This window comes from Mobula hypostoma, chromosome 4 (assembly GCF_963921235.1).
Source record: "Mobula hypostoma chromosome 4, sMobHyp1.1, whole genome shotgun sequence".
Taxonomy (NCBI): Eukaryota; Metazoa; Chordata; class Chondrichthyes; order Myliobatiformes; family Myliobatidae; genus Mobula; species Mobula hypostoma.
Genome location: NC_086100.1, coordinates 99,016,538 through 99,040,849, shown reverse-complemented (window position 1 = coordinate 99,040,849; position 24,312 = coordinate 99,016,538). Strand labels below are relative to the sequence as shown.

At 42.2% G+C, this 24,312-nt stretch overlaps 1 protein-coding gene across 1 annotated transcript; it reads left to right on the top strand.

Moving 5' to 3' along the window:
• The first annotated feature begins 955 nt into the window (after positions 1 to 955).
• fgg (fibrinogen gamma chain) lies at positions 956 to 23,649 on the top strand. Its single transcript, XM_063046260.1, has 9 exons — positions 956 to 1,110; positions 1,211 to 1,252; positions 1,355 to 1,538; positions 1,628 to 1,712; positions 10,127 to 10,257; positions 16,198 to 16,331; positions 16,410 to 16,594; positions 21,581 to 21,861; positions 23,086 to 23,649. The coding sequence occupies exons 1-9, from the start codon at positions 1,039 to 1,041 to the stop codon at positions 23,262 to 23,264; spliced, it is 1,293 nt and encodes a 430-aa protein (XP_062902330.1). The 5' UTR covers positions 956 to 1,038; the 3' UTR covers positions 23,265 to 23,649.
• The last annotated feature ends 663 nt before the right edge of the window (positions 23,650 to 24,312 follow it).

The window sequence follows — 24,312 nt, the reverse complement described above, 5'->3', positions numbered from 1 at the left end:
TACAGGGGGTATGAAGAGAACCACCTTCTCCCAGAGAATAAAGCATTCCAAGTTCCTGAAATGCTCTGTCAGACAAAGAGGTTGAAGTTGGGTCACTGACAACATATAATAACTGTTTAGATAAAGACTTAAGTTGCTCAGACATTGATGACTATGGGCCAAGTACTAAGGGATGGTATTAATATTGCCGAATACTTACTGTTTGACATGGACAATTTGGGCTGATAGACCTGTTTCCATATGGTATGATTCTATCATTCTTTCACCATCACTTGCATTACTGATCACTGACAACAATTTACTAAAACCACTTCATCACTGGTCCCATCTTCATTCCCTGTTCCCCATAATTTCTAGTTCCCATGACAAACCTTAACGCTATCATTGACACCAGTCTGCTATGCTTTCTCTAGTCGCAGCTTTCAATGGGAATTGTTACAGAGCTTCACTGGTAGTAAAGTAATTTTTGGCAGCTATAACTTAACCAGATCATCATAGTTAAGTTATTTAAGAAGCATGCAGAAATCTAAGTGTATTTCACTGCCAAAAAGGCAACAGTGGAAGTTAACTTCAAAATAATTAAATAAATCTAGAATAAGAAACAGCTAGTATCAATCAAGCTGATCATTAACCTCGGCCACCCATTTCTGGTCTGTTCTCCATGTGAACCCTTTCCTGAAATGGCCCAGCTACTCAGTTCATCAGGGAACTATAAATGCCATTTCACTAGTGTTATCCAGTGTATAAGTAAATGAAAACTTTTCTCTTTTGTTCATAATTTCGTACATTTCATTTTGCTGACAACACATCTTTATGAATAAATAAAAGGGATTAGAATTTAATTGAGCAATCCTTGATGAACACTTCCGTCCTACTGATTATTTGCAGCAAATATCTGTGAGTCAGAGGTCATGACTTTATTTCACAATCAATGAGAGCCTTTATCAACATAAATTCAGCGACTCAATAAGATAAAGCTGCTCTAGGAACCTAGTTCATTAATTTGGTGCAGTGAAAGCATCTTTTTTGGATCATATCATGACAAGAACAAAGAGAACATCTTTACTTTTCCTGCTTGTTCAACTCCCTGCATTTTCATCTTTTACGGCTGTAAGTGACTTTCTGGGGTCGACATTAGTACACAGCTTGTTTAAGGTGCATCTTGTTTCAGAGAGCATGTGATAATATTTTACTTTGTATTTAATCACAGAGTTTATATGAAGAACCTTGCTGTATCTTAGACAAGCGCTTTGTAAGTCAAGCTCTACAATATTCCTTGATTTAATATTGTAAATCTTTTGAGGAGAAACTTTCAAAATATCATACTTTAAAAAATTCTTTTGTGACAATTTAGGGAGAATTTTGCCCGACAACATGTGGAGTCAGTAGCTTCTATCAAGATTTCCAAAACACTGTTAACAATGAACTTCAGGATATTGAAAAAGATTTGAATATGATTCATAATGTATCCACTCTAACCAAAAATAAAATTGATAATATTGCACAGACAAATGTTATCATAAAGAAACAATCACCAGGTAACAAAGTCAAACTATTTTCTTGAAAGACTTGCAGAATGACCTCCCTACCAGTTTACATGATACTTAATGTGCTCTTATTTTTATAGATACTTACATCCAAAAGTTAAGAGAGATACAGTCAGAGATTCTGGTGTATGAAAAAAACAGTAGAGAGACAGATACGGAAATATTGTAAGTCCAACATCGCTCCATTGTGGTAATAATGAGATTAAGAGAAAGTATTTGATATGTTTGCATGTGATAAATAGTGACTAATTGTGTTAAAAATTATTTAATTTTCTGAGTTGTTTTCTCCAAAGCCTGATGAAAAGGGGTCTACCTCAAGCAGAATCTTTTGGAATGACTGTCAGTTCCTTTTGAAGAGAAATGTAATTACTTACTGCTTCTAATCTGCCAATTTCACCACAGGCAGATTTTGCAATACAACTAACAGAAACTATATAAAGAAAAGAAGAAATCACATTGTACTATAAAATTATATGATGTAGAATGAAGCTGTTAGTCTGTAGTGCGGGTGTTGAGTCTTTGAAAGGACAATCAAAGTAGGCTCACTTCCCCCATTTTCTACATAGCCTAACAATTTTATTCTGTTTTGTAAATCCTGTGCCATCACCATTTCAAACAATTTATTCTGGAGCACATTTGATGACATACAAAGAATTTCCTCATGTCAATTTTCTTCCTAATTACTGTTGTGTACATACATCTACTGATGCCTCTGGACACATCTTCAGTGATGTTCCTGGAATCATCGGGTGTTTCGGGTCTTTCAACATCATACAACCTCCTCCAGGTGACGCAGCCGGGGCTGATCAGACCCCAGCTTGTGCCCAGATGGCTAGCTACTTATGACTCCATGGCTCCCCTCTTTTGAGCCACAGCCATCTTGAGGCCCTCTCTGCCGCAGTGGTGGTACTGCGGATGGCTCTCCTCTTCCTCTCTCCCTCAATTCCCAAAATGCTGAAGGCTCTAGCTAAGGAACAGGCTGCGAACTCCCTACAACCAGCCTCCACTGGGAGACACCTCGCTCTCCATCCAGACTGCTGACAGTTGCTGACCAGTCCTGCGTACTTGGAGAGCTTCCTTTCAAAGGCCTCTTCCAAGCGATCTTCCCACGGGACTGTCAGCTCCAGCAGCACCACTTGCTCAGTAGTCTCAGACACAAGGATAATGTCTGGTCGCAGGTTGGTGGCTGCGATATGGTTAGGGAACTTCAGCTGCCGTTCGAGGTCCACCAACAGCTGCCAGTCCCTTGCAGAGGTCAGGATGCCTGCAGATGTTCTTTAAATCAATGCTCTTTTGGTCATTCACCCTTTTACTTCTGAAATAATAAACCTTTTCTCAATTACCTTCATTAAATTGTTTATAATTAAGAACACCTCTGTAACATTTCTCTGCTCCAATCTGTTGCTCTATTCTCTCCTTAATACTGAATTCCTTGATTTGGTAAAGTAAATATTGTTTGTCTGCTGCTGCAAAATTCTGTTGCAATTGAGGCTTAAGACTTTGTGTGCAATAAAAGAAGCCATCCAAAATTAACATATATTGAATTTTTTCCTCATAATCATTGCCACTGCAATGATTAAGGAAGGAAATGGATAGTTTGTGGGAATGTTGATCCAGAATATACCTTAGAGGGGAAGCCTGGGGAAGTGAATTTGCAGATTACTCGTGGGTAGCAAGCAGTGATATTGAGGCAACACACATCAAAGTTGCTGGTGAACGCAGCAGGCCAGGCAGCATCTCTAGGAAGAGGTACAGTCGACGTTTCAGGCCGAGACCGTTCGTCCTGAAACGTCGACTGTACCTCTTCCTAGAGATGCTGCCTGGCCTGCTGCGTTCACCAGCAACTTTGATGTGTATTGCTTGAATTTCCAGCATCTGCAGAATTCCCGTTGTTCAGTGATATTGAGGAATGGGCCAAAGCAGATGGGGTCATGATTGACTGTAGGGTGCTGGTTGCAATCAGGATCACAATCAGTTTGGGAGTATCGGAGTCCTCTCTGGGGCTCGGAAGGTGTAAGTGAGTTACTGAGCACATTAAGATCCTTAGTTACCTCAAACAGCCATTGGATGAAATTTGTTCAGATGAGTTTCAATTAAAGTGTACAGAAGCACGAGCAACACACAAAAAATGTCCAAAAAGACAACTGTTTACTCTTTTCCATTGATGCTACCCGGCCTGCTGAGTTCCTCCTGCATTTTGTGTGTGTGCTGCTTGGAATTCCAGCCTCTGCAGACTTCCTCCTGTTTACACAGAAGCACAGTCTCTTGTATTATATAGATCAGGCTCCTAGTGAGGAAGCTGCTCTGCTCTTCGATCACAAGTTCACATATGAAAATAAGGGCAGTGTCAGCTAGGTTTGCTTTGGACACTGCTCCACATGTCAAAGCATTTATCTACATTAATACAAATGGCATATTGAGGACACAAATAAAAAAAAACAGATTCTGTGCAGCAAGAAGAGAGCCTCAGATTGCACACTGCAAATATATTTTCAACATAACTTTATTCAGTGGTGCTCACAAATGTAGCTTCATGCTGGCAGTTCTTCAGCTAAAGTTCATGACCCAGATTGACTCCCTTTCTCATAGGAGGGGTTTGTTACCCTGGCAACATCATCACTTTACCCCACCCCTTAAACTCTTCCCCTCTCTGCTTTGCTTCTTTTTCTCTTTCATTATCCCTCAGTCATGGTGTCATTGAATTATATAGCACAGAAAGAGCATTTTAGCCCATCTTGTCCATCCTGACCATAGATATCTATCTATACCAATCTCATGGACCAGTAAGTGGTGCATAGGCTACTATGCCTTGGTAATTTAAATGCTTGTCCAGATACTTAGAAAACCATAGAAAAACTACAGCACAGAAACAGGCCTTTTGGCCCTTCTTGGCTGTGCCAAACTATTTTCTGCCTAGTCCCACTGACCTGCACACAGACCATATCCCTCCATACACCTCCCATCCATGTATCTGTCCAATTTATTCTTAAATGTTAAAAAAGAACCCGCATCTACCACCTCGTCTGGCAGCTCATTCCATACTCCCACCACTCTCTGTGTGAAGAAGCCCCCACTAATGTTCCCTTTAAACTTTTCCCCCCTCACCCTTAACCCATGTCCTCTGGTTTTTTACTCCCCTTGCCTCAGTGGAAAAAGCCTCTATCTATACCCATCATAGTTTTATATACCTCTATCAAATCTCCCCTCTTCTTCTACGCTCCAGGGAATAAAGTCCTAACCTATTCAACCTTTATCTGTAACTGAGTTTCTCAAGTCCCAGCAACATCCTTGTAAACCTTCTCTGCACTCTTTCAACCTTATTAATATCCTTCCTGTAATTTGATGACCAAAACTGAAAACAATACTCCAGATTCGGCCTCTCCAATGCCTTATAAAACCTCATCATAACATTCCAGCTCTTATACTCAATACTTTGATTAATAAAGACCAATGTACCAAAAGCTTTCTTTACGACCCTATCTACCTGTGACGCTTCTTCAATATTGTGAGAGTCTCTGCCTTCACTGTGTGTTTCTGATTGCAAGAACCCTCTAGATAAAATAATTATATATATAATTCTTTTATTTCATCTAAACCTCTTGCTTCTTATTGCTGTGCTCTTTGGTCTTATGCACATCTTATGACCTAACCTCATAGTTTAGTACATCTCTGTTCATACTCCCTTCGTCTCCACTGCACACCCCACATCCCAGCCCCGAGTGTAAAACAAACTCAGACATCAATCTCTCCTCATAACTGAAACATTGCATCTCGGAGAATATCCTGCTGAATATCTTTTGCAGTCACAGTTTTCTTATAGTGTGACAACTAACTGCACACAATATTCCAGCTATTAATGCTTTATAAATTTGCATGGATACCTATTCTGTACTACCCAGTTTATGATGGTAGGCTTCCTGCATGTGGTCTTCACCCCATCAATGTAAGCTGCTGCCTTCAGGGGTCTTTGGACTTGTACTGCAGGTTCCTTTGTTCCTCAGTACTTGGAAGGACCCTACCATTCATGGTATGTGTATTATCTATATTCCACCCTTCCTGAATGCTTCATCTCATGCTTATTAGATTGTTACCTCTGCCATTGTCCTGTTTCCTGCAGACCAAGATATCACAGATGCTGGAATCTGAAGCAACAAACAATTTTCTCGAGGAACTTAACTGTTCAAGCACCATCTATGGGAGGAAAGGAATTGTTGTAATGTCAGATTAAAGCCCTGCGTCAGGACTCAATTCAGGGTTTTCTTGTAAGTGTTCTGATGCAAAGTTTTGACTCAGAAATCAATAATTCCTCTCCTCCCACAGTTGCAGCTTTAACTATTGAGTTTTTCTGGCAGATTGCTTGTTGCTACCAAATGACCAGAATCATTCTGCATTACTGTTAACAACAACACCAATTTCAGTTTCATTTACCGCTCTTTTACCTAACATTATTTTCTTCCTCACTTCTTCTCAGTCGTTCCTCCAGCCTAGTCTATTGCTTAAATTGGGCCAAAATGTACTGGTCCAGTTGTGTCCCAATTACCCGGACTCCACTGAAATAGTAGAATTGCTGATTATGTATTTTCTAGAAGCTTCTCAGTTTTTTCTGTAGGAGGGACCTGCCACTGAAAATGGCTATTTTAATAGGTTAATTCTTATTACTGGAATGTTGTTATGTCTACTTTGACCACAACTTCTTCTTCTTTGTTCATTCTTTGTTTTTGTAGCATTTTTAAAAACAGCCATAACCATCAGATTTATGCCTCATTCTGGACTTCGGAAGAACCTCAGGTTCATTATCACCAGACTATGTTTTCAACCCAAAATATCAACAGTCTATTGCCCCCACAGATGCAGATGAGTTCTTCCAGTGCTTTGTGTTAAACTTCAGATTCTAGCATCTGCAGTCTCTTGTGTCACCGTCTATCCCTCACTCAACTTAGCTAGCACTGTCCTTTATTCACTCTAGTAATCTTCAGCCCTATCTCCCTCTCTTCCCTCCCCAGACTCCATTCTTTCCTGTAATCACACTATCTCTCCCTCCCCTCTAACCCTTCTTCATATCTCCTCCCTCTCTCACTATCTGCTTCCTCCTCCATTCTCCTTGCCTACACCCGCCTCCTTCTCACCCACAAGACCTTTGACATTTTAACTTAGCCCTTATAATCACCACCTCTGCTTCCCATGCATCTATCCTCCCTCTCTCACCATCACTCTCCTCCCTCTCTCTCCATCACTCTCCTCCCTCTCTCTCCATCACTCTCCTCCCTCTCTCTCCATCCCTCTCCTCCCTCTCTCTCCATCACTCTCCTCCCTCTCTCTCTCCATCACTCTCCTCCCTCTCTCTCTCCATCCCTCTCCTCCCTCTCTCTCCATCACTCTCCTCCCTCTCTCTACCATCATCCTCCCTCACCATCACTCTCCTCCCTCTCTCTCCATCACTCTCCACTCTCTCTCTCCATCATTGTCCTCCCTCTCTCACCATCACTCTCCTCCCTCCCTCTCCATCACTCTCCTCCCTCTCTCACCATCACTCCCCTCCCTCTCTCCACCACCACTCTCCTACCTCTCTCTCCATCACTCTCCTCTCTCTCTCACCATCACTCTCCTCCTTCTCCCACCATCGCTCTCCTCTCTCTCTCAACAACACTCTCCACTCTCTCTCCATCACTCTCCTCCCTCCCTCACCATCACTCTCCTCTCCCTCTCACCATCACTTTCCACTCTCTGTACTCTCTCTCCACCACTCTCCTCCCTCTCCCTCCATCACTCTCCTCCCTCTCTCTCCATCACTCTCCTCCCTCTCTCTCCATCACTCTCCTCCCTCTCTCTACCATCATCCTCCCTCACCATAACTCTCCTCTCTCTCTCTCCATCACTCTCCTCCCGCTTTCACCACCACTCACCTCCCTCTCTCCACCACTCTCCTCCCTCTCTCACCACCACTCTCCTCCCTCTCTCACCATCACTCTCCTTCCTCTCTCACCATCACTCTCCTCCCTCTCTCACCATCACTCTCCACTCTCTCTCCATCACTCTCCTCCCTCTCTCACCATCACTCTCCTCCCTCTCTCACCATCACTCTCCTCCCTCTCTCACCATCACTCTCCACTCTCTCTCCATCACTCTCCTTCCTCTCTCACCATCACCCTCCTCCCTATCTCACCATCACTCTCCTCCCTCTCTCTCCATCACTCTCCTCCCTCTCTCTCCACCACTCTCCTCCCTCTCTCTCCATCACTCTCCTCCCTCTCTCTCCATCACTCTCCTCCCTCTCTCTCTCCATCCCTCTCCTCCCTCTCTCACCATCACTCTCCTCCCTCTCTCACCATCACTCTCCTTCCTCTCTCACCATCACTCTCCTCCCTCTCTCACCATCACTCTCCTCCCTCTCTCCATCACTCTCCACTCTCTTTCCATCACTCTCCTCCCTCTCTCACCATCACTCTCCTTACTCTCTCACCATCACCCTCCTCCCTCTCTCACCATCACTCTCCTCCCTCTCTCTCTCTCCATCGCTCTCCTCCCTCTCTCTACCATCACTCTCCTCCCTCCCTCACCATCACTCTCCTCCCTCGCTCTCCATCACTCTCCTCCCTCTCTCACCGCCACTCTCCTCCCTCCCTCACCATCACTCTCCTCCCTCTCTCTCCATCACTCTCCTCCCTCTCTCTCCATCACTCTCCTCCCTCTCTCTCCACCACTCTCCTCCCTCTCTCACCATCACTCTCCTACCTCTCTCTCTCTCCATCGCTCTCCTCCCTCTCTCTACCATCACTCTCCTCCCTCCCTCACCATCACTCTCCTCCCTCGCTCTCCATCACTCTCCTCCCTCTCTCACCGCCACTCTCCTCCCTCCCTCACCATCACTCTCCTCCCTCTCTCTCCATCACTCTCCTCCCTCTCTCACCGCCACTCTCCTCCCTCCCTCGCCATTACTCTCCTCCCTCTCTCTCCATCACTCTCCTCCCTCTCTCACCGCCACTCTCCTCCCGCTCTCACCACCACTCTCCTCCCTCTCTCACCATCACTCTCCTCCCTCTCTCTCCATCACTCTGCTCCCTCTCTCTCCATCACTCTGCTCCCTCTCTCTCCATCACTCTGCTCCCTCCCTCACCATCACTCTCCTCCCTCTCTCTCTCCATCACTCTCCTACCTCTCTCACCATCACTCTCCTCCCTCTCTCACCATCACTCTCCTTCCTCTCTCACCATCACTCTCCTCCCTCTCTCACCATCACTCTCCACTCTCTCTCCATCACTCTCCTACCTCTCTCACCATCACTCTCCTCCCTCTCTCACCATCACTCTCCACTCTCTTTCCATCACTCTCCTCCCTCTCTCACCATCACTCTCCTCCCTCTCTCACCATCACTCTCCACTCTCTCTCCATCACTCTCCACTCTCTTTCCATCACTCTCCTCCCTCTCTCACCATCACTCTCCTTACTCTCTCACCATCACCCTCCTCCCTCTCTCACCATCACTCTCCTCCCTCTCTCTCTCTCCATCGCTCTCCTCCCTCTCTCTACCATCACTCTCCTCCCTCCCTCACCATCACTCTCCTCCCTCGCTCTCCATCACTCTCCTCCCTCTCTCACCGCCACTCTCCTCCCTCCCTCACCATCACTCTCCTCCCTCTCTCTCCATCACTCTCCTCCCTCTCTCACCGCCACTCTCCTCCCTCCCTCGCCATTACTCTCCTCCCTCTCTCTCCATCACTCTCCTCCCTCTCTCACCGCCACTCTCCTCCCGCTCTCACCACCACTCTCCTCCCTCTCTCACCATCACTCTCCTCCCTCTCTCTCCATCACTCTGCTCCCTCTCTCTCCATCACTCTGCTCCCTCTCTCTCCATCACTCTGCTCCCTCCCTCACCATCACTCTCCTCCCTCTCTCTCTCCATCACTCTCCTACCTCTCTCACCATCACTCTCCTCCCTCTCTCTCCATCACTCTCCTCCCTCTCTCTCCATCACTCTCCTCCCTCCCTCACCATCACTCTCCTCCCTCTCTCTCCATCACTCTCCTCCCTCTCTCACCATCACTCTCCTCCCTCTCTCACCATCACTCTCCTCCCTCTCTCTCCATCACTCTCCTCCCTCCCTCACCATCACTCTCCTCCCTCTCTCTCCATCACTCTCCTACCTCTCTCACCACCCTCCCTTATCTTACAGCAACTTATTTCTGATTGAGTTTTGGCAGTGGCAGGTCTGAGGGTTATTGCCTGTGCCTAACAGTAGAATGAATTGTGCCTGTGTTTGTGTTAGGGTGGTAGAGGGTGTCCTTTGGCTGAAAGTCAAACCAGAATTGAGTGTGGGATCGCAGCCTGAGAAAAATGACACGGATTGGGTGTAGTAATCTATCGTTCTTGGCCAAACAGCGGGAAAGTGGCTCTTTCTTTTACATGAGCGACTGACTTAATTTACCAGGATGTCATTATGCCTGAACAGAAGCTTGGGAAAACTCTTCCAAAAGGGGTGCATAATCCGTACCCAAATCAGTCTGCACCTCTTGGTCATTAAGTATTATTACCAACGATCCCTGCATAAATTTTATGTTTCATTTTCCCCTTATTTTCAACAGGGAACTGGAAAACATAGTATCAATGAACAATGAGAAAATAATAAATTTAAAGAAACTTACTCAACAGCTTCATGTCAGATGCAGTGCGCCATGTCAAGACACAGTTCAAGTTAATGAAATTACAGGCCGAGGTTAGCATCTCAGTTTAAGTGTGTGTATTGAAATACTTTTATATTTATGAATGTGGATGTTGTTAGTAAGTGTAGCATTTATGTTGCATGTCAAGGATAGATGACTAGATCTCCTCTTCTTGGAGATGATCATTGACTGGTACTTTTACAGTAGAAATGCTACTTTCTGGGCATGCACTGTACATACAGTTTAGATTGCAGAGGATTATTACTGTGTAGATTTCTATGGACTGTTTCTTTTTCTAATGAACTGGGAATGGAATAAAACATTGTGCAATTATCAGTGAACATCCTCACCTCTGACCTTATGGTAGAACGAAGGCCGTTGATGAAGCAACTGCTATTTGTATTTCAAAGGTCACTCAGAACTCATTTCTTAGTTAGTTGGTTTAATATTTTATTTTATTTTGTCCTGACTTGTTTAAATCCTGTTGATCAGCACTCCAAAAATGTCTGAAGTATTGTAAATTCCTGTTCTAAATAGAAAATTCCCCCCCCCATATCTACCTGTCCCATTTCAAATGGATGTCTTTCTTTTCTTTTTCCAACTATTCCACCCTCTTTGCACTCTGTGTACTCCATTTTGCTTTGCAATATTTTGTCAGATCAAGAGTTAAACTATTAATCAGGGACATTATCATAACTACACTTAAATGGGACAAAATAGAGGGCTAATCTCCTGAGTCTATATGGGTAGAACTCAAAAATAATAAAGGTGCAATCATTCAGATAAGATGATACTACTGTCAGCTCAACAGCAACCATTAAGGATCAGATGTGCAGGCAGGATAGGGAAATGTTTACAAATGGCAGGGTTGTTGGTGTAGGTGACTTCAATTTCCCCTCCTTAGTGCAAGAGGTCTAGACGGTGTAGAATTTGCTAGGTGTGTCCTGGAGGATATCATAAATCCAACAAGATATTCCAACAAGAGGAGGGGCTATAGTAGACATGATGTTGGGTAATGAGCCTGGCCAGCCGACTGTCCTTTCAGTGGAAGAACAATTAGGAAGAAATTAAGTAAGAGCTAGTGAGAATTAATCAGGAGCAGCTGTTTTAAGGCAAGACCAAATCTGACAGGTGGGTATTTAAAGACCGACTGCACAAAGTACAGGACAGGTATGTTCCAGTCAGAAGAAAGGGCAATGACAAGATAAGGGAACCTTAAATATCAAAAGAGGTGGCGAATTTAGTCAAGGAAAAGAAAATATATGTAAGGTTTAGGAAGCTAAAATCAAACGGAACCTTTGATAAATATACCGTAAAGAAGTCAAGAAGAGACATAGAAGAGCCAGGAGACACCATCAAAAGTCTTTGGCAAGTTGGACTAAAGGGAATCCCAAGGCTTTTCATACATACTATACATGAAGAGCAAGAGGATATACATAAGACCATAAAACATGGGAGCAGAATTAAGGCATTTGACCCACTGAGTCTGTGTTGCCATTTCATCATGACTGATCCATTTTCCCTCTCACCCCCAATCTTCTGTCTCTCCTATCATACTCTGACTAATCAAGAATCTATCAGCCTCTGCCTTAAATATACCCAATGACCTGGCCTCCACAGCTGCCTGTAGCAATGTACTTCACAGATTCACCACTCTCTGGCTAAAGCAGTTCCTTCACAACTCGGTTCTAATTGGATGCCATTCTATTCTGAAGCTTTGCCCTCTGGTCTTAGACCCCCCCCCCCACCATAGGAAACATCCACTCTATTGAGGCCCTTCAACATTCAATATGTTCAAAGGTTCATTTATTATCAAAGTATACAACTCTGAAATTCTTCAGTTCTCTGGGTAGCCATGAAACCAAGAATGAAAAGAAAGACAGCATGATTATCAACTCCCAAGTCCCTCTTCCCGCACAAAAAAGACGAACAAAATGGATCAGGCACATTGATCCCCAAATCCCTCTCCCGCAATAGATTTCAATGAGGTCGCCCCTCATTTGTCTGAATTCCTGCGAGTGGAGGTCCAGACCCATCAAACTCTCTTCATATGACAAGCCTTTCAATCTCACAATCATTTTCATAAATCTCCTTTGAACACTCTCCAATGTCAGCACATCCTTTCTTAGATAAAGGTCACAAGTACTCCAAGTGAGGCCTCACCAGAGCTTTATAAAGCCTCAACATTACATCCTTGCTTTATATTCTAGTCCTCTTGAAATGAATGTTAACATCGCATTTGCCTTCCTCACCACCGACTCAACCTGCAAATTAACCTTTAGGAAATCCTGCATAAGAACTCCCAAGTCCTTCTACACCTCAGATTTTTGAATTTTATCTCCATTTAGAAAATAGTCTACCCTTTCATTTCTTCTACCAAAGGACATGACTATACACTTCCTGACACTGTATTCCATCTGCCTCTTCTTTGCCTTCTCTCCTAATCTGTCTAAGTCCTTTTGTGGCCTCTCTACTTCCTCAAAACCAGCTGCCCCTCCACCTATCTTTGTATCTTTCACAAACTTGGCCACAAAGCCATCAATTCCGTCACCCAAATCATTGACATATAACATAAAAAGAAGCATCGATCCCCATGGAACTCCACTAGCTGTTGGTAGCCAACCAGGAAAGGCTCCCTTTATTCCCACTCTTTGCCTCCTGTCAATCAGAATCAGGTTTACTATCACCAGTGTATATTGTGAAATTTGTTAACCAATGCTTTATCCATGTTAGTATCTTTCCTATAATACCATCGGCTCTTAACTTGTTAAGCAGCCTCATATGTGGCACCTTGTCAGAGGGCTTCTGAAGATCAAGTACACAACATCCACCGATTCTCCTTTGTCTATGCTGCTCGTTATTTCATCAAAGAATTCCAATAGGTTTGTCAGGCAAGATTTTTCCTTAAAGAAACGATGCTGACTACGGCCTATTTTATCATGTGCCTCCAAGTATCCCAAAACCACATCCTTAACAATCGATTCCAACATCTTCCCAACCACTGAAGTTAGACTAACTGGTCTATGATTTCCTTTCTTCTGCCTTCCTCCATTCTTGAATAGTGGAGTGACATTTACGATTTTACATGATGGAGAAGTTGGTATAAAGGTAGAGATACTGTGAGAAAAGATATGCAGAGATACAGTGAGAAAATATAGATGCATGGGTGAAAATGTGTTCACTGTCATGTGAGATGTATTAAGAATAAGGATGATGAATAGAACATGGATCAGTACATGGAATTATGAAGTGGCCATTACAGGATTGACTGCTTGATCTTCAGGGATATAACTGTTTCAAAAGGATTGGAGGGTAGTGGCATTGCTAATGAGGGATTGAATCGCAGTTGCAATAAAGGAGGGCATGATACAGGGATTGTCTACTGAGTCAATGTTGGTGAAAGTCAGAAAAAGGAAGAGAGCAATCACTTTTTGGGAGTATTCTACCAATGGGAGATAGAGAAAGAGGAGACACCTGAGATCTTTTCCCAGGGTTGAAATGTCTAACGTTAGAGTGCATGCATTTAAACTGAGGGGAGAAGTCCAAAGGAGATGTTACTGATATAGGAGGCAAGTATGACAGAGGTGTTTAAGAGTCTCTTGGATAGACACATAAATGTGCAGAGAATGGAGAGAGAGGGACATTGTGTAGACAGAAGGGGTTAGGCATTTAATTAATACTTTAATTACTTCAGCATAACTGTGATGTGCTGTAACACTCACAAAATGCTGGAGGAACTAGCAGGCCAGGCAGCTGCTTTGGAAAAAAGTACAGTCGATGGTTCAGGCCAAAACCCTTTGGCAGAACTGAAGAAGAAAAACTGAGTAGATTTGAAAGGTGGGGGGAGGAGAGCGAGAAACACCAGGTGATAGGTGAAACTTGTAGGGGGAGGGATGAAGCAAAGAGCTAGGAAGTAGATTGGTGAAAGAGACAGAAGGCCATGGAATAAAGAAGAAAGGTGGGGGAGGAGCACCAAGGAGATAACATGAGAGAGGGTTGGGGATGGGAAATGGTGAAGGGGTGGGGTGGAGGCAGATTGAAGGCTACCCAAATGGAATACAAGGTGTTATTCCTCCATCCTAAATGTGGCTTTATCCTAACAGTGGAGGAGGCCATGGATGGATGTATCAGAATGGGAATGGAAAGTGGAATTAAATGGATGGCCACTGGGAGATCCCATTTGTTCTGGTGGACAGAGCGTAGATGCTCAGCAAAATGGTCTCTCAATCTACATCGGGTCTCACCAATATACAAGAGGCCACACTGGGAGCACGGAATACAGTATATTGACCCCAACAGACTCACAGGTGAAGTGTCTCACCTGGAAGGACTGTTTGACGCCCTGAATGGTAGTGAGGGAGGAGGTGTAGCACTTGTTCTGCTTGCAAGGATAAGTGCCAGGAAGGAGATCAGTGGGGATGGACAAGGAGTTATGTAGGGAGTCATCCCTGCGGAAAGTAGCAAGTGGGGTGGGAGGGAAAGATGTGTTTGGTGGAGGGATCCCGTTGGAGGTGGCAGAGGTTTCGGAGAATTATGTGTTGGACGCGGAGACTGGTGGGGTGGTAGGTGAGGACAAGAGGAACTTTGAGGACAAGGGTGGCAGGAGGATGGAGTAAGAGCAGAAGTGCATGAAATGGAAGAGTTGCGGTTGAGGGCAGCGTTGATGGTGGAGGAAGGGAAGCCCCTTTCTTTGAAAAAGGAGGACATCTCCTTCGTTTTAGAATGAAAAGCCTCATTCTGAGAGCAGATGCAGTGGAGATGAGGTATGGAGAGAAGGGGATGGTGCTTTTACAGGTAACAGGGTGGGACATGGCCTCCTCTACTGCCAGGATGAGGCTAAACTCAGGCTGGAGGAGCAACACCTCATATACCGTTTAGGTAGTCTCCAGCTCCTTGGTATGAACATAGAATTCTCCAACTTCCGGTAATTCCCTCCCCTTCCCTTCCCCTATCCCTATTTCACTTTGCCCCCTCCCCCAGCTGCCTATCACCTCCCTCATGGTACCGCCTCCTTCTACTACACATAGTGTTTTCCCCTATTCCTTCTTCACCTTTCGTGCCTATCCCCTCCCTGCTTCCCCCCCCCACCCCTTTATCCTTTCCCTTACTGGTTTTTCACCTGGAATTTACCAGCCTTCTCCTTCCCACCCTCCCCCCACCTTCTTTATAGAGCCTCTGCCTCTTCCTTCTTCAGTCCTGATGAAGGGTTCCAGCCCGAAACGTTGACTGATCATTTCAATGGATGCTGACCGACCTGCTGAGTTCCTCCAGCGTGTTGTGAGGGTGGGACAAGGTATAGTCCAGGTAGCTGTGAGAATCTGTTGGTTTATAATAGACATCAGTGGATAAGCTATCTCTAGAGATAGAGACAGTGAGATCGAGAAAGGGAAGTGAGGTGTTGGAAATGGACCAGGTGAATTTGAGGGCCAGGTAAAAATTAGAAGCAAATTGGATGAAATTGACGAGTTGTAGTCACCAACGTAGGCTTGCAACATAGACTGTTCCACATAGCCGGAAAAAAGGCAGGCATAGCATTCCTTTTGTTTGAAGGAAGTGGGGAGGAGCCAAGGGAGAAATTATTTAGAGTGAGGGCAAGTTCTTCTAGGCGGAGGAGAGTGTTGGTGGAGGGGATCTGGTTGGGTCTGGTGTCTAGAAATAAACAGAGAGCTTTGAGGCACTGTACTGTACTGTGTTTTAAGTATAATTTCAGTCGTCTAAGAAAGCTAAAATTCCTTCCCAAGTGTTCATATAATTCACAATGTTTCCACTCATTCCTTGAAACCTCCCTTTTTATCTTCTTAAGTGGTTTGAAATCAAATTGTGCCTGATAAAATGTTTTGTCATTTTACAGTGTTGCATTATCTGAATGCATTATTGGAAGATATTATGCATTTACCCACTTTCGAATTTTCTGAGTTTTGCCATTGAAAAATATGGAGTTGATATTATTGTAATTACAATCAGCCATTGAACTATAATGTGATCCTATTCAGACTGCCAAGACATTGCCGATCAGGGTGCAAGAACAAATGGTCTTTATTACGTTAAACCACTGAGATCCCGTCGGCAGTTCTTGGTGTACTGTGAGATAGATGACACTGGAAGAGGCTGGACAGTGCTGCAGAGGGTATGTTACATCACAGCTCAGTATTGATCAGTAGGTGTTTTGTAAGACCACTGAGAGTTTTGATCTAATGTCTTTTAGAGGCTCGATGGCAGTGTGAACTTCGCTCAATATTGGATTCCTTATAGAGAAGGATTTGGATATTTGTCACCTGATGATAGCACAGAATACTGGCTTGGCAATGAGAAGATACATTTATTAACTACACAGGGTGGTGGGCCCTATTTGCTCGAAGTTGTCCTGAAGGACTGGTCAAATGAACACAGGTAATGTTTGATTGTATTCTATTCAGCATAATATATGACGTGCAATCATTCATAAGTAGTAAACCAAATACTGTACAGTGTCAGTGTTTAATTGATGTTTTAAACTATTTGCTATTTAATTTGATTGACACATTTGTAGAACTTTTCAGTTTCTGATGAAGATGTTTCTTAACATTCTTGCCACCAGGGTTTTGATTGGCACTCCCTCCTCTGGTTATCTTTATTTCCCCATTGGAAAAGCCCGCCTCTACTCAATATCCTTAAACAGGACTGATACGTCAAAACAAACGGCAAAACAAATAACTAGCAAAAAACTGTAAAAAGAAAATACGAAAACTTCACAATACAATTCACTTCTAACCTACACAATCCACCTTTTGCAATGTTTACAACAACATTGATACAAATTTTGTAAAGTCGTATGCTTTGTGTTTGTATTGAGGTCATGTGCATCAATATAATGAATGATACAGCAAGCAAATGGCATACAAAGTTTGGCAAATGACATGAGGCATAGAGTCATAGGGAGTCACAGAGAACAGAAACAGACCTTTTGGCCCATCTAGTCTGTGCTAAATAATTACTCTGCCTAGTTTCATCAATCTGCACCTGGACCATAGCCCTCCCTGTTGCGTATTTAATTTCTCAGTAGTATTTGAGTAATATTGTAAATATATTGTTTGATTAAGCATTTTCTGTTTGTTTACATATGGGTTATATGTAAAAGTAAAATGAACTAAATACACTTTATCCCCGACTCCATGTTTCTCTTTTGACTAGTTTTATGTTATGAAGTTACAAAATGTAACAGTGGCAATGAGTAATTTTAAAATGAACCCGAGAGAACTACCTACAGTACCTGTTGAAGCACAAGGAGACGTTCGAGTTTCAAAATAAAGTACAGCACATTTTTATTTCTTTGCATGGGAAGAGATGGTTGAGTTAAAATAAAGGAAGAAAACAGACAAATTTCACAGGTTCATAAACAAGGAATACTGGACACTAATAAATAAAAAAACTGAAATAGCGGGCTACATCAGAAAGATAGACGCATTTGATTACACAAAGATAAAATGGGTGATGTATACTGAGCGAATTGAGCAGTATTTTAAAGCAAATGAGAAACGAGTGCCAGTTTTGCTGAGTGTAAAAGGTGGAGGAGCATACAATTTACTTAGAATTTAACTGCTCCAACCAAACTGGTCAAAATGAGCTTTGCTGCTATCATGAAAGTAATGCAAGAATATTTCAAGCTGAAACTGTTGTTGATTGCACAACACTTTATGTTTCATAAAGCAAAATCAAAAGGAATAGGAGTTCATTTCAGTTTACATGGCCAAACTAAAGAGATTGTCTGACCATTGTCACTTCAAATGAAGAGATTGTCTGAGCATTGTCACTTCAGTAATGAAGAGATTGTCTGACTATTGTCACTTCAGTAATGAAGAGATTGTCTGACTATTGTCACTTCAGTAATGAAGAGATTGTCTGAGCGTTGTCACTTCAGTAATGAAGAGATTGTCTGACCATTGTCACTTCAAATGAAGAGATTGTCTGAGCGTTGTCACTTCAAATGAAGAGATTGTCTGAGCGTTGTCACTTCAGTATCTTCTTTTCTGCAAGCTTTCACATTGATCTGGTGTATGTAAACCCTTGCCACAACAGTAACAAATAGCTATCTTGTTCTGTTTAGATGCTGTAATTTTGTTTACTCTCACTTTCATTCTTGACTGATTCTCAAGTACACCTCTGTCTGTTGTTTCCGATGATACTGCAATTTCAACTTGTGCTTTCTTGTAAATTTTCACAAACTAAATAATCTCTTAGTGTATAATTAAATCCATTATCAAACTGACAATGTTCAATTCAGCCATGTACACTGAAATGCGCTCCCCTTGTTTTTGATTCCACTTATGAAACCTGAAGCAATCTGTAATCAACAATGGCATTGGTTCAAATGTTCCTTCATTAACTTCACAATATCAACAAAGCTCATTTCTGCAGGTTTGGTTGTAGCAGTCAAACTTCAAAGCAAACTGGATGCCTTTAAACCCAACGAACTTAGCAAAATTGGTACTTGTTTCTCAGTGGCTGTTTTGCTTCAAAATACTGTTCAATCAGCTCAGTATACATGAACCAGGTACCTGTTGAGCAATTGAATGCATCAGTCTTTCTTACGGAGCCAGCAATTTCAGATTTTTTAAATGATTGTTATCACCTGATACTCACTATTCATAACCTGTGAATCCTTCTGTTTTCTGACTTTTTTTAACCTGATCATGTCTTTCCCCCTGAAGACATGTGCTGCACTTACATTTTTTTTAAAATTCGACTATTCTTTGCTGCCTTAAGCTCTCTTTGCTGCCCTATCTACCAGTGATGTCACTTTCCAGAAGTAGGCTCTTCTTTCTTAACCATGTGACTATATGGTAACTTGGTAGTCTTGAAAATGAAATCCATGGTCTTGATGGTTCATGTTTTAGTTGAGTTATCAGATGTTGATGTTAATCTGATGCTAAAATGTAGGGAGATCACACATGGGTGTAGGATGATAGAATTATAATAGTAGGTGAGTTTAGCTTCCCTGATATTGACGAGGACTGTCTCAATTTTAGAGGGTAGAATTGTTGCTAAGTGTATCCAAGAAAAACTTCTGAAACACTATTTCCTCCAAGGAATCGAGGCCTAGTAAGTGGTTGGTTTGTGAGTGGGGTCAAAAATTAGGATCAGTTTCAAGATTGTCATGGAAAAATAGTCTAGTCTTCAAGTTAAAATCCTAAATTAGGAGAAGGCTAACTTCTGTGGCATCAGATAGGAAATCTCGAAAATTGTTTGGGACAAGCTGTTTGCAGCTAAAGGGACATCTGGTAAGTGAGAGTTTTTTAAACTGAGGTTGGGAGAGTTCAGAGCCAGCATGCTCCTGTTCGAGTGAAAGGCACAGCTGGGGAGATTAGGGAACCTTGGTTAATGAGGGATATGAGGGCCTGATCCCGAAAAAGAGGTAAACATATGTCTTGAGGAACACACACAAAATGCTGGAAGAACTCATCAAGTTAGGTAGCATCTATAGAGTGGAATAAAAAGCCCTTATTTCCAGCTAAGACCCTTAATCAGTACATTCCCTTCCATAGATGTTTATTGTCCTCCATATATTCTACCTGACTTGTTGCGTTCTTCCAGCATTCTGTCTGTGTTGCTCAAGAATTCCACCATCTGTAGAATCCCTTGTGTGTAGACATATGTCTTGTATAGGAGTTGTGGGAGGACACAAGAAGTAAACTGAAAGGACAAGAAAGAGCCATGTGATCTATCTGATGGAAAAGTTGAGGGAGAATCCGCAAAAGATTCTGTTAATGTATTAAAAGATCAGAGTGATAATCTGTTAGTGGAGCTACAGAGATATGTGCAAGGTCCTAAGTGAATAATTCTTGTTGTATATACCTTGGAGAAGGACTTGAAAGCTCGTGAGTTAAGGGAAGAGAACAGCTCTTGAAAAATCAGCTTCACGAAGGAGGATATGTTGCAGGTACTGAAACAAAAAAGGTGGATAAGTACATTCGACCTGACCAAGATGTATGAGAAGCAAGCATTGTTGTGATCCTGGCAGAGATTTTTATATCTTCATTAGCCACAGGTGAAGCACCAGAAGGTTTAGGATAGCTAAAGTTGTGTTTTTGTTAAACCAACAAATTAATTGCTAGGGACCCTTACATTATTAGTAGGAAAATTATTGGAAGGGGTTCTGAGAGAGGTGATTTATTTGCATTTGGAAAGTCATGGCCCAATTAGAAATAGTCACCATTGTTTAAAATGTGTCTTTTCAACTTAGGAAATACTGATGATCGGAGGGACCTTAGTGTGCACATTGGAGGATTTTTGAAAGCAGACACACAGTAGGTTAAGAGGTTATGGAGGGATAGGTTGAGCTGTCTTGGTTAGCTGGATGTATAATTTAGAAGCAAGGCAGCTATTGTACATACTGTAAATATTGAAAATGCTAGTTTGGCCTTAATTGGAGCACTGCTGGCAGTTCTGATTGCCACACTGTAGGGTTGTACTGGAGAGAGCACAGAGGAGATTCACCAGGATGTTGACTGGGTTGAATGTTTTAGTTATGAGTAGAGTGGTTAGGCTTGGTTTGGAGTATAGAGGCAGGGGGATATTAATAATGGTAAAAACAATTATGAGTGACATAGTTCAGTGTTATATCAAGAAACTTCTACCCTGAGCAAAGGTATCTGTAAATATTGGTCAAAGATAAGAGGTAAGAGATTTAAAGGAGATGAGATTCTTTTTTCAGCCAGATGATGATAGAAATGTGAAACACATTGCCTAAGAATTTGGTGGAGGCAGATCCTCTCAACATTTGAAGTATTATTTAGAGGTACATTTGCATTTGAAATGCCATGACAGAGAAAGGCCACAAGATAAGTGGTAGAAAGTGGAATTAGTACAAATAAGTGCTTGATCACAGTAGACCAGAGAGCCTTTTTCCGTGATTAATGATTCTATGATTCAATGCGAGATGAAAGATGAATGAAGGTGAGCTAGGGCTTTTCTCTTTGAACTAAAGGAGGAGGAGAGGTGACTTGACAGAGGTGTATAAGATGAAAAGAGGCATAGATCGAGTGGACAGACTTTTTTCACAGAGCAGAAATGGCTAATATGAAGGGGTATCATTTTAAGATGATTGGAGGAAAGTATCAGGGGCAGGTGGAATAGCAGAGGTAGGTTTTTTTTATACAGAGAGCAGTGTGGGTGTTTGGAATGCACTGCCAGGGATGGCAGCAGAGGCAGATCCAGTACAATATTTAAGAAACTATAAAATAGGCACCTGATGATAGACAAATGGAGGGCTATGTAGCAGGGAAGGGCCAGATTGATCTCAGAGTAGGTAATAGGTGGGCCAAAGGGGCTGTAGCCTGCTGTAATGTTCTATGTTCTTTGTTTTACATTCTGCATTACCATTATTTTCTCTCCATCCAGAACTGCTCAGTATATGGATTTTAAAGTGGGAAGTGAAGAGGACAAATATCGTTTGCGTTATAGTTATTTTGAAGGAGGAGATGCTGGAAATGCTTTCGAAGGTTTCAACTTTGATGGTGACCCCAGCAGTGTATTCTTAACAGCACATAATGGAATGCAGTTCAGTACACCAGATGCTGACAATGATAAATTCGAGCAGGCTAACTGTGCTGAACAGGATCAGTCTGGCTGGTGGATGAACAAATGCCATGCAGCAAATCTTAATGGCAAATATTACCAAGGTAATGGTCCTCATACATAACTACAATTCCACCAGCAATGTAAACAGACATTTCACTAAACAGGAACTTATTGTAAAATTAATATTGCCACCCTTGCATCAGAGTTCAGTGCTTAGTTTTCAGGACTGTACATGAACAACTATGTCCCAAATTTACAAAGAGGTAGACAATATTATCAGCTAGCCAGTGGTGTAGAGGCATCAGCACTGGACTTCAAGGCTAATAGTCTCAGGTTCGAATCTGTCCAGGTCCTTGCACTCTTTCCATCCGTGCTGGTTTGATCATTGACCTTGTAAAAATCAGACAAATGCTATGGAAACAGCAAAGATGCTGCCCAATGTGCCAGAAGGTGCAAAAACAAATAAGTTAATATTATCATTCAGAGTCCTTTTTTGCTAAGTCTCTGGGGTAAGGCTTGAACCAACCCATGTCAGCGTCAGGGGTTCTGCCAAATGAGCACACACTTGTTCTCAGCAGACCACCTGAGGTACAAAATCAGCAGGGGAATTCCAATCTTAGAGGCTTATAAATTCAATGACAAAGGTAAAGAAGAAAGCATGTCATCATAGATCAGGGCACAGAATATAAAATTTAAGATATTATGTTGCAACTTTATAAAATGCCAGTTAGGCCACACTTGGGATTACTGTGCACATTTCTGGTTAGGAGGGAGTATAGGGGAGATTAATCAGGATGTTGCTTGAATTGCAGGTCTTTAGGAGAACTGGAAAGGCTGGGCTTTTTTTCCCTGGAGTGAAGGAGACTGAAAGGTGACAATAGAAGTGCAGTTAGGGTAAACAGTTCCAAAAGAAACCTGATGGAGGTAACCCTTTTTACACAGAGAGTAGCTAAAAGTAGTTGAGCTTGCTGCCAGGGGAGGTGACAGTGTCTCATTTGCTCCTTTCTGCTCATATCTGCTATGCACCTTCCTTTTTTAACCAGGTGTTCAAAATCTCTCAAAAACCAAGGTTCCCTAAACCTGTTATCCTTGCCTTTTATTCTGACATGAACATACAAACTCTGCCCTCTCCAAATTTCACTTTTGAAGGCCTCACACTTACCAAGTACACCTTTGCCAGAAAACAACCTGCTCCAATCCACACTTAGCCATCTGACACCATCAAAATCAGCCTTTCTCCAATTTGGAAATCAGTTTTCATAGTTCTCTATGCAGATTATTGGGGAATTATCACTGATTGCTGTTTACTTTTTACTTTATTTTAGGTGGAATTTATTCAGCTGCTGAAACTACAAGTGGATATGACAACGGAATTATCTGGGCAACATGGCATGACCGCTGGTATTCTCTTAAAGAGACCACAATGAAAATCATGCCATACAAGAAATATGCACAATTACGAACCCAAATAACACAGGGTCAACTTCAGAGAGGTGATTTTTAATGGATTCAAGCATAATTACATTTCATGGAGAGACATAATATGGCTACTGAGTTACCATTTGAATGTCTTAAGTTTGAAGAGCACTCAAAATAGAAAGATATACTGTGTTAATCATTATTCTGTCTGAAGGTAGAATAAAGAACATATTGGATTCCAATTCAGAATCTTTCCTCTGGGTTGTTAATAACTTTGTTTTTGTACATTTCTGGAATCTATCATCTTTCACTGATTTGGCAACCTTTTGAAGCAAAGTAATAAATCATGTGATTATACCTCATGCAATTCACTGCCACTTTTCTTATCATTGACAACCTTTAGCTGTCTTTAATGATACATTCTTCATTTTGTAACTTCTTCAGAAATAAAAGACTCTGTTATAAATCTTGCCCTTGATAGTGATGACTGATGCAAAAGTTTATTCAACATTTTTTGACATTTGTGTTTGCTATTATTTGCAGTCTCATTCCCTAGAAACCCCTATTTACTCTAGCTGCCCTCTTCTACAAACTTCTACTGTCTGATTTCATACTATATTAATATTTCTCTCAAAGTTAATTTTCTCCCTTATGGACCTATTAGTCTTCTAGTCTTGCCACTGTATCTGACCTAGTTTTCAATTTGACATTATTCTTTACTTCATTTGTTAACCACAGATTGTGCCTCTTTTTCATGGAATCCCTCTTTGTGATTGGGATCAACCCTTGCTGAGCACTATAGACCAGAGGATTTGAATATCTGACACTTGCCTCTTAGCTTATATACTTAGTCAGAGAACATAGCACTAGAGAAAACTATCTGCACACAATGTTGAACAGATCTTGAAATGTTCAATGTTACCTCCCTCATACCTTGATAATCACTCTTTGTTAGGTCCGTGAGTTATGTCTAAAGAAGGCAATGGTTGGAGTCACTTACCACTTTAGTTATTCAGTTATTATGTGCGTCAAAAAACAAACTTACAAAAATTAGTGAAAACAGTGAAAAGTAAGCTGCCGGTATTTACAAAAAGATATCTACCAGAAAACTCACAATAGTTCTGTGCTTACAC

Bases quoted from the DNA above. Each gene is read 5' to 3' on its own strand.
- fgg (XM_063046260.1), top strand. From the start codon at position 1,039: ATGACAAGAACAAAGAGAACATCTTTACTTTTCCTGCTTGTTCAACTC. The intron at 1,253-1,354 runs GTAAGTCAAGCT...GTGACAATTTAG, and splicing joins GTATCTTAGACAAGCGCTTT to GGAGAATTTTGCCCGACAAC. The intron at 16,332-16,409 runs GTATGTTACATC...AATGTCTTTTAG, and splicing joins GCTGGACAGTGCTGCAGAGG to AGGCTCGATGGCAGTGTGAA.